General features: G+C 40.1%; 1 protein-coding gene across 1 annotated transcript; it reads right to left on the reverse strand.

Moving 5' to 3' along the window:
* Nucleotides 1-2401: 2401 nt before the first annotated feature.
* On the reverse strand, nt 2402-8394 carry LOC124289425. The gene is made up of 8 exons (XM_046726044.1): nt 8304-8394; nt 8115-8188; nt 6019-6146; nt 5324-5396; nt 4898-5028; nt 4418-4490; nt 3640-3761; nt 2402-2581 (listed from the first exon to the last, which is right to left on the reverse strand). The coding sequence occupies exons 3-8, from the start codon at nt 6044-6046 to the stop codon at nt 2505-2507; spliced, it is 504 nt and encodes a 167-aa protein (XP_046582000.1). The 5' UTR covers nt 6047-6146; nt 8115-8188; nt 8304-8394; the 3' UTR covers nt 2402-2504.
* Between the last annotated feature and the right edge of the window lie 853 nt (nt 8395-9247).

A 9247-nucleotide genomic window follows, 5' to 3' on the forward strand; every position in this document is an offset into this window, starting at 1 on the left:
CAGCACAACGTTTGTAACATCATTTTGAACAGTATTTCAGAATATCTCATATGCATATACTAGTTATTTACTACATATAAGCAAGATAGCACAGCTGCGGAAATTTGTTTCGTAACTATAAATATTCATTACTCACCTATATGTACGCGTACTTACATGTATATGTATTTCATATAGTGTTTGTAGGTGCATGTTGCTGTGTCTTATTTATTATATGTATTGAAATTATACATTTCAGATATGCTGTAGATATGTTGTATATATAATGGGTCCACCAAGGGTGTTCACGTATGGAAAATAGCCAAAGAAATACTTTTCATAACCGGCGTCTTTAGCCTGAAAGAAGGCATGCGGTTAAAACGAGAAATGTTTTCCTTAAATTTGTGCAAGAAATGGGAAAAAAAACATGCGGACGAGACCAATTGAAGCAAAGTCATTATCGAGATAAAAAGTTACTGAGTGTAATGGGATGTCTCAATAGATGTGTCCCATTTCTATTATTTTGTGTGTGCAGGGTCAGTAGTATGTATTACGCTTAAAACCTGAGCATAATACATGGTCAGAGGTACGATGGTTACAACCAAGTATCATTATCGTGTCAAATGTGAGATTCGAAACCCACCATGTCATGGCTCTGGCAGTAGTAGACACACATTTGCAGTAGTCATATACAAGCAGTTGCCACATCTACATAGTTCTTTGTCTGTACATTGGCTGAACTGATTTTGTCTCAAAATCAGCATTAGAGGTACAACATTTACATGATTCGCATCTTAATATACAGGTATACAATATGCATCATTCACCGTGTCAGTTTCAATGGGAAACCCATGATTTGTGGTTCTGAATATAAGACTCATATAAGAGGTCTGGCGTCTAGGATGGTAATACGAACAATACCACACAGTTATTCATAATAATCATATGTTTGAAACTAAGGTAAAAATCACAGAAGTGAATTTCGTCAACAGTACCTTTTAATTCAGTGGAACAACCATCGAGGCTTAACTCAACACATCATTAGGGTACGGAACACGTGGTTTGAGTGATTTGAGCATCTAACAGATTATCATGACCCCGACAACAGCATGCAAGCTGCATAATTTACAAAAGCTGACCAAAAGATGCTTATTCTGACATCACAATAATTGTATGACGACATATTGTTGGTCAGTGGTTACATATAGAATATATAGTCCACGTCATACATAGCAGTCATACAAACATTTCTGATGATTTTGGAAAGTCTAATTGAAAATACCTCCAGATCGATACTCAGATCAGTCAAACCGTTCTGCATTGAAAGTTAAACACGAATGTTGGAAACATTGTTAGTAATACAAATTGGAAACAGCTGATAGAAAATTTAAATTGCAAATAACTCACGCATTAAAACACGTTATGTCACACGAGGTCACGTCAGAGACACTTACAAGAAAGAAGAACGCATAGAAGCGGCAAACAGATCAAACTGATACGTTACAGCAGATATATTTATGAGATCTTCGAACAAACAGTAGCGTCAAAGGTCCAGATTGATACGTCACAGTACATATATTTATGAGAACTTCGAACAAACAGGAGTGTCAAAGGTTCAGATTGATACGTTACAGTACATATATTTATGAGATCTTTGAACAAACAGTAGCGTCAAAGGTCCAGATTGATACGTCACAGTACATATATTTATGAGAACTTGGACAAACAGGAGTGTCAAAGGTTCAGATTGATACGTTACAGTACATATATTTATGAGATCTAAGAACAAACAGGAGTGTCAAGGGACCAGATTGATACGTCACAGTACATATATTGATGAGAACTTGGACAAACAGGAGTGTCAAAGGACCAGATTGATACGTCACAGTACATATATTTATGAGAACTTGGACAAACAGGAGTGTCAAAGGACCAGATTGATACGTCACAGTACATATATTTATGAGAACTTGGACAAACAGGAGTGTCAAAGGACCAGATTGATACGTCACAGTACATATATTTATGAGAACTTGGACAAACAGTAGCGTCAAAGGTCCAGATTGATACGTCACAGTACATATATTTATGAGAACTTGGACAAACAGTAGCGTCAAAGGTCCAGATTGATACGTCACAGTAAATATATTTATGAGAACTTGGACAAACAGTAGCGTCAAAGGTCCAGATTGATACGTCACAGTACATATATTTATGAGAACTTGGACAAACAGTAGCGTCAAAGGTCCAGATTGATACGTCACAGTACATATATTTATGAGAACTTTGACAAACAAGAATGTCAAAGGACCAGATTGATACGTCACAGTACATATATTTATGAGAACTTGGACAAACAGGAGAGTGAAAGGACCAGATTGATACGTTACAGCAGATATATATATATATCTATAATAACTTCGAACGCAAAGGAGCGTCAAACGGCCAAATTGATAAATCACAGCAGATATAGTTTATGAGAACTTCGAACTAACAGGAGCGTCAAATGGCCAGATTGTGAGGCGTTACAGGAACAGGTGTACCAGAACTGATACGACTAGCGATGTTATCGCAAACGTCACGTGATCAGCAGCACTCCCACCTTAAACGAAATAGAACACAAATTATTAATGCTTTACGACAATCTAAATACTCCTTTATGTCTAAGTATGTCATTATGACTTTAAGCATCATCTAGGGCACTAACACTAAGGACATAAGCACAAAAAGGTGACAAGTTTAATTTTTCTACAAAAGTGACATAAGTAATATTCCATACATCGTATACCCAACCGAGACTATGACGGAGGTGATGTACACATTGTCGGAAATGCATAGTCTGAGGAGGAGTAGTATTAACGGGGTTGAAATTAAAAGTTATAAGAGTATCAAATCAGTCATGTCGTGACGATGAGGGTTATACATTAATGCTAACAAACTTAAGCAACATAAATATCTGTCGACAAGGACAGTGAAATAACCTTGATATGTATACTTAAAACTGACATGTTGCCTCAACACGTTGTTTATACCCAAAACTACAATAAAATAGGGACTACAGATCGCTAACAAAATTACCAAAGTAACTGAGTTTGTGAGTTTAGTTTCACGTCGCACTCAGCAATATTCCAGCTTATGGCATCGGTATGTAAATAATCGAGTCTGGACCAGGCAATCCAGTGATCAACAGCATGAACATCGTCGGACATTGTCGGAAATGCATAGTCTGAGGGATAGTAGTACTAACAGTGGGGTGCAATTAAATGTCACAGCGGTATCAAATCAGTCATGTCGTGACGATGAGGGTTATACATTAATGCTAACAAACTTAAGAAACATAAACACCTGTCGACAAGGACAGTAAAATAATCTTGATGTCACAGATTTAGGCTTAAAACCAGATGTTGTCACAAAAATACAATAAAACAGGGGCTACAGATCGCCAACAATACTATAGGTAAATCACCATATCAGAGACCGTCGGGACGGGCAGTGTTTTGCTACTTGCGTGGCAAGTGGATTTACACCATCCCTTCAGTGGTTGCTGATTATGTAATATTTAGCCATGAACCGAACGAAGAAATATTTGATGTAAAAAAACCCAAAATATTGTAGGATGTATATATATTTTGAAACACGTGGTCAATACAATATACTTACATTTGGCAGTGGTTGTTTTTGCTTCGGTGTCAGTCACAAGAGCTTCCTGGGTGATGCTGGTACACCCTGCCTCGGTGCCGGTGGTGATAGCAGAGAGGCAGGTCTTCAGTGTAGACAGAACACTGCCAGAATATAAAACATAGACATTAGCGTTTGTCCTATAAGTGCAGTGAGCAGATTGTTGGAAAACGAGAATGACCAACCCTGAAACGCAGATTCCACAAAGTCACATGTCGGTGGACATTGTGTTCCTGTAAAGCGGTTAGAAGTCAATCACCGAATGGTTAACTATGTCAATATCATGTGTGTCCAGCATACATTCGCATGCACGACAGCTTGGTGGTATGCCGTTGCTCACTAGAGTGTGGCTGCTCTTCAAATTGCCCACCATTAAGCCTATCTGTATCTGTCTGTCTGTCTATCTCTCGATCAGCCGGTACCAAACTTGCGATCATACATGTGCGTCCAAATCTTTGCAAAAATCAAGGGTTGTGATAATTGTATTTTGACGCATCTAGTAAATCATATTTCCGCTGGGTGTGTGAGAGTTTAGTTTTACGCCGCTTTTAGCAACATTCCAGCAATATCACGGCAAGAGACACCAGAAATGGGCTCCACAAATTATACTGATGTGGGGAATCGAACTCGGGTCTTCGGCATTAGGTTATCCCCACCCGCCCCGCCTTGTTCAACTAATGGCTGAAAGACATATTCGAAAACAGTCGAATGCAGACTGTGTTCAGCAATGTTGATAATAGGTTGAGGTTCAAACACTCACGTGCAGTACGTTGTGGTTGAGGCTGCGTCTCCTTTCGCAGCGTTAATCTCACATTGGCAAGTAGCAGTTGGAGCTGAAACATGTTTTAGATTTATAAAGGAATGGTTTTATAGTTACTCATGTTGTCTTGTATACAATTACACTTTATATGCTTCAGACATAATGGATTAAAAAAGAAGACAAACGAAATATACATCTTTCAGATAACTACTGGATGGCTTTGTGATTATTTTTTATCACTCCTTATTCGTATAATTAATCAGATTTACATCACTGAACAGGTCTTCAGGTCCATTTCGTTGACCTCTATAGTCTTATTTAACTAGCTTGGCCTTCTATCATCAACACATATAGACGTTGGGACAGCTCAAATAGTTTCCAATAGTTGAATTATAAATTCGCTAATTTCGTCTGAGGTTTATGAATTATGTATAAATATCATGGATTTGTCACATACATATGTATTTTTGAAGAAATTACCAGGACATTCGGCAGTTTGCAGATCAGCTCTTGCGGTGTCAGTAGCCGTTGCAACGGCGCTCTTTTTGGTGGTGCCGTCACAGCCTGCAGCTTGCGCGGTTCTCAGGCAGCTCAGCTCATTGTTATAAGCACTATGATACAAACATGTACACTTTAGTTTTAAATAAAATTACCAGCATGAACCTTTATGTATATATTGCATATGTCCATAAACCAAATGAAATAACAGTAAAGGTATGACAAAAAGTCATATAATTGCAAAACCACAGACATACTTAACACATACATGTTGTTGCAGATATTAATCCTTTATGTTTATTAGTTTAACCCAATGGTACGTTAGGAGGATTCATTAGTGTCTATACTATGGTGATTGCTAGTAAGAATACATGTATGTATGTATTCATATGAAACAACTGAACTCACGTGCACTTGTTGGCATCTGAAGCAATAGTAGTCTTAGCAGTATTGATCTGACACTGACAAGAGTCGGAGATAGCTACATGTAAACATAATAAGGACCATTATTATTATGATGATGATGATTATGATAAAGATGACACGATCCTTTAAATGTCAGATGTATAAATTATTCGTGTTAACGTCAGTAAGTACACCTGAGTTTCCATCCAAACCATATCACCGTCTCTTTACATCTTAATTGCAGTACAAACGTAAATGATTAGATGTTACCAGTGACTATTCGTGTCAAATAAGATGTTATGTGACCTTAATCCCCCATATGGAATGCTGTCAGTTTAAATTGTACGAACAATTACCCATTACTCAACTACAGTTGGGCCTACTTTTATGCTCAGCTTTGGTGGTATGTGTCTCATTCAGTAATTAGCATCCAGCAATCTTTTAATTATGATCGATTTAATTGTCTACAACCATACAGCTTAAACCTAAACCATATACTATAATTGTGTGTGAAGTACTTCCCTTTTGTCGCAAATAGCAACAACAGCTGGTTAAGGGCAACAACACTATTACAAAGAAGTGTGTTTCGTCGTTTTTACACTGTACCTTCAACACTGTGTTTCCTTGAAATCGTGCAACTACATGAAAACATGACGTGAGCAACCCCAAATAAACTAAAGAGGTTAAATTAAACATACCACAGTCTGTTGTTCCCAGACCTGTCATCCTAGTCTCTACACCAGTTGCCAGAGCTACCACAGTAGTGCTCGTATCACAGGCTTCTTCTGTTTCTCCTTTCAGACACAGTATGTAAGCCTTGGCGGCGCTGTTGGTGCAACAATTTTACGTGACGCCACATATTTTCGATGGGGTAATAAAAGCGAAAATGGTTCATTTATGTTTTCTTGGCTAGACAGGAGAACCCATTTCAGTTTACTTCATCTGCCCTTTAACCAGATGTATCTTACATAAACTAGAAATAGTGGTAAGAGAATAATGTACTCTCCCCCAAAAACGCATCATGAAAATAGCAATTTCATGTAGCAATGAATTAAAATGTGATTCATTTTGCAAAAGGTTTTGCTCTGTTTATGAGTCCTATGGTGTTTATGTTTTGAAACATCACAACAAAACGCACCATCCGTAAAATACCCGTATTTAACAGCATAATTTTCAATTTCGGCGTGTAGTGTCACAGAATACACAATTCACATGCAATGCCCGTGAAAGTTGGGGATCAGATAGTCTCAATGATGGGTATAAAAGGTTGATCGCTGTCTGTCGATTATTCACTGTATTTGGAATATTGTTGACGAACGCAAAATGCCACGTCTAAGTGAAGCCAACCGTCATATCGCCATTGGTTTGCTTGAAGCTGGCCAGTCTCAACGTGCAGTTGCCCGACGCATGAATGTTCACCAAAGCACCATTTCACGGCTCTGGGAGATATATCGCCGGCAGAATGCGGTAGCAGATGCCCCTCGTAGTGGGCGACCTCGAGCAATCAACTGCAGGGCAGGATCGCTACATCCGGGTACATCATCACCTGCGTCATCGAACAGCTACGGCGACCAGTACCGCTCGACAAATACCCGGATTGAGGAGGCTTTCTGCACAGACCGTCAGGAACAGGTTGAGAGAGGCTGGTTTACGTGCCAGAAGACCTTATTTTGGCCCTGTGCTTCGACAACAACATCGTCGACATCGAGTTCAATGGTGCACCAACGTTCAGGCCTGGAACCTACCGAATTGGCGTAGAATCTGGTTCAGTGATGAATCACGATTTCTATTGGAACGACGCGATGGAAGAATGCGGGTGTACAGACGTCGACGTGAACGTTTCGCCGACGCTTGCGTTCCCCAGGTGGAAAGATTCGGCCGGGGCAGTGTTATGATGTGGGGAAAGATCACCTGCCGTAGGAGAAGTGATTTGGTGATGATCCAGGGCAACCAGACAGCTCAACGGTACTGTGACGAAATCCTACGCCCAGACCTCCTTCCAATCATTGATCGCCAGAGGGAGTTGTTTCAACAGGACAATGCCAGGCCCCACACAGCACGTCACACTAGAGACTTCCTCCAGAACCACAACATCAATGTGTTCCCCTGGCCCTCAAGATCACCGGACTTAAACCCGATCGAACATCTGTGGGATGCCCTGGACAGACGGGTGCGACGCCGTAACCCTCAGTCCCAGACACTTCAGCAACTCGCACAGGCACTACAGGCAGAGTGGGCTGCGATTGGGCAACACGAGATTCTGAGACTTATTCGTTCGATGCCGAGGCGATGCCGCGCAGTTCTGGATGCCCACGGTGGTCATACGAGGTATTGACTTCAGCGCCACCACACGTCTCCATGTGACACTCAAACTGACTTTCCTCGAGTTGGTGCCAAAGACGGATAAGTCTGCATTCCCAGTGTGCAATTTCGCTATATTTCATTGACGCATAAAGCCTACAAGATGTTTCAAAATAAACATAAAAATACAGTTGAAATTCCCATATGCGTTTCTTTTTTGGGACAGTATATGTCAGATACTTATTATTGAGCCAAACTGCCCATCGCACATGACGTTGCATGTATTTGTGACGGGTGACACCTGTGAGTGAGTGAGTGAGTGAGTATGGTTTTACGCCGCTTTTAGCAGTATCCCAGCAATATCACGGCGGGGTCACCAGTAGGTGCCACCTGTGAAACAGAATACGCTCACCTTTGCGAAAATACCTAGTTTATACAGTGCACACTGTGTTTACCAGAAAGTTATTCCATTCTACATGTTTGTATTTATTACCTGCAGACAGCTGCAGCACCGGCACTTTGGTCCGTCTTCCAGAAATCCTTCTGACATTTGCAGGTTGCCGTAAATGCTGACTCTATACAACAAGAATACACACGGTCATATAGAAATCTAACATTAAAATATTAGTTTCTGACTGGTTAAGGAGCAAGCAATTATTTGCCGTGAGTGAGCGGTCTACATACCTCCACTACAACTAAAGGCAATGTAGTCAGTCTCAATAACGGCAGCGTCAGCAGTTGTCAGCGGACATCCGGTGTCAGTCTTCCCAGAAGTCTCCAGACAAGTCAGATACGCTGCGAGTACGCTATGAAAGAGACATACACCACTGAAAACTATGTTTAGGAGTAAGTGATTTAATATTTAAACTGACATCGGCAATATCTCGGTTTTATCGTGACAAAAACAATTTATACAATAAAGATGAAAACATTTTGAAGAGTAAAAACTGTCGACGATGGACGGTAAAAATACTACAGTATCACAGATATGAATACAAAACTAGCGTGACAAACTAAAACATTTGGTTTTAGAAGAAAATACGATATAAAACACGGGCTATAAATCGCCAACAACTGAAGACTATGCAGAGGAAAAAGTTTTGAACTTTGCATGTGGAAACTTCACTAGCAAGTTGGTATGATATATATGATCTTGGCTGGTAAATCGGAAAAGTGTTATTTGCCCTTTTGTTTTAACTGAAAGTCGACATTATGGTCCATGTACAACATCCATGTTTCGCTACGCCAGAAATAACGACAATGAAAGCATTGAAGGCATTGCTGATTTTAATACTGGTAAGACACCTCTTGAAGAATTGAGTTTGGCAATGCAAAGACAGTGAGTGAATGCCAGGAAGCGGTTCAGGAACTGAGACTAACTGCAAATTTGATACCTCTTACTTTAATTTGGAAGCGAGAGCTATGTTTTAAGAATAAAAGAGCATTGCATCTGGCGAAAAGTATGCTCCTTGGGTTAAAAACACGAAACATAGCAAACGTATATTGACTGACTGAGTTTGGTTTTACGCCGTTTTTTTTCAATATTCCAGCAATATCACGGCGGGGGACACCAGAAATGGGCTTCACAAATTGAACTGATGTGGCGGATTTAACCCGGGCGTGACG

This window comes from Haliotis rubra, unplaced genomic scaffold (assembly GCF_003918875.1).
Source record: "Haliotis rubra isolate DU_JTF1 unplaced genomic scaffold, ASM391887v1 Scf440, whole genome shotgun sequence".
NCBI lineage: Eukaryota > Metazoa > Mollusca > Gastropoda > Lepetellida > Haliotidae > Haliotis > Haliotis rubra.

Bases quoted from the DNA above. Each gene is read 5' to 3' on its own strand.
- LOC124289425 (XM_046726044.1), bottom strand. From the start codon at position 6,046: ATGACAGGTCTGGGAACAACAGACTGTG. The intron at 5,397-6,018 runs GTATGTTTAATT...GTTTACATGTAG, and splicing joins TCTGGGAACAACAGACTGTG to CTATCTCCGACTCTTGTCAG. The intron at 2,582-3,639 runs GTAAGTATATTG...ATTTCGTTTAAG, and splicing joins AAAAACAACCACTGCCAAAT to GTGGGAGTGCTGCTGATCAC.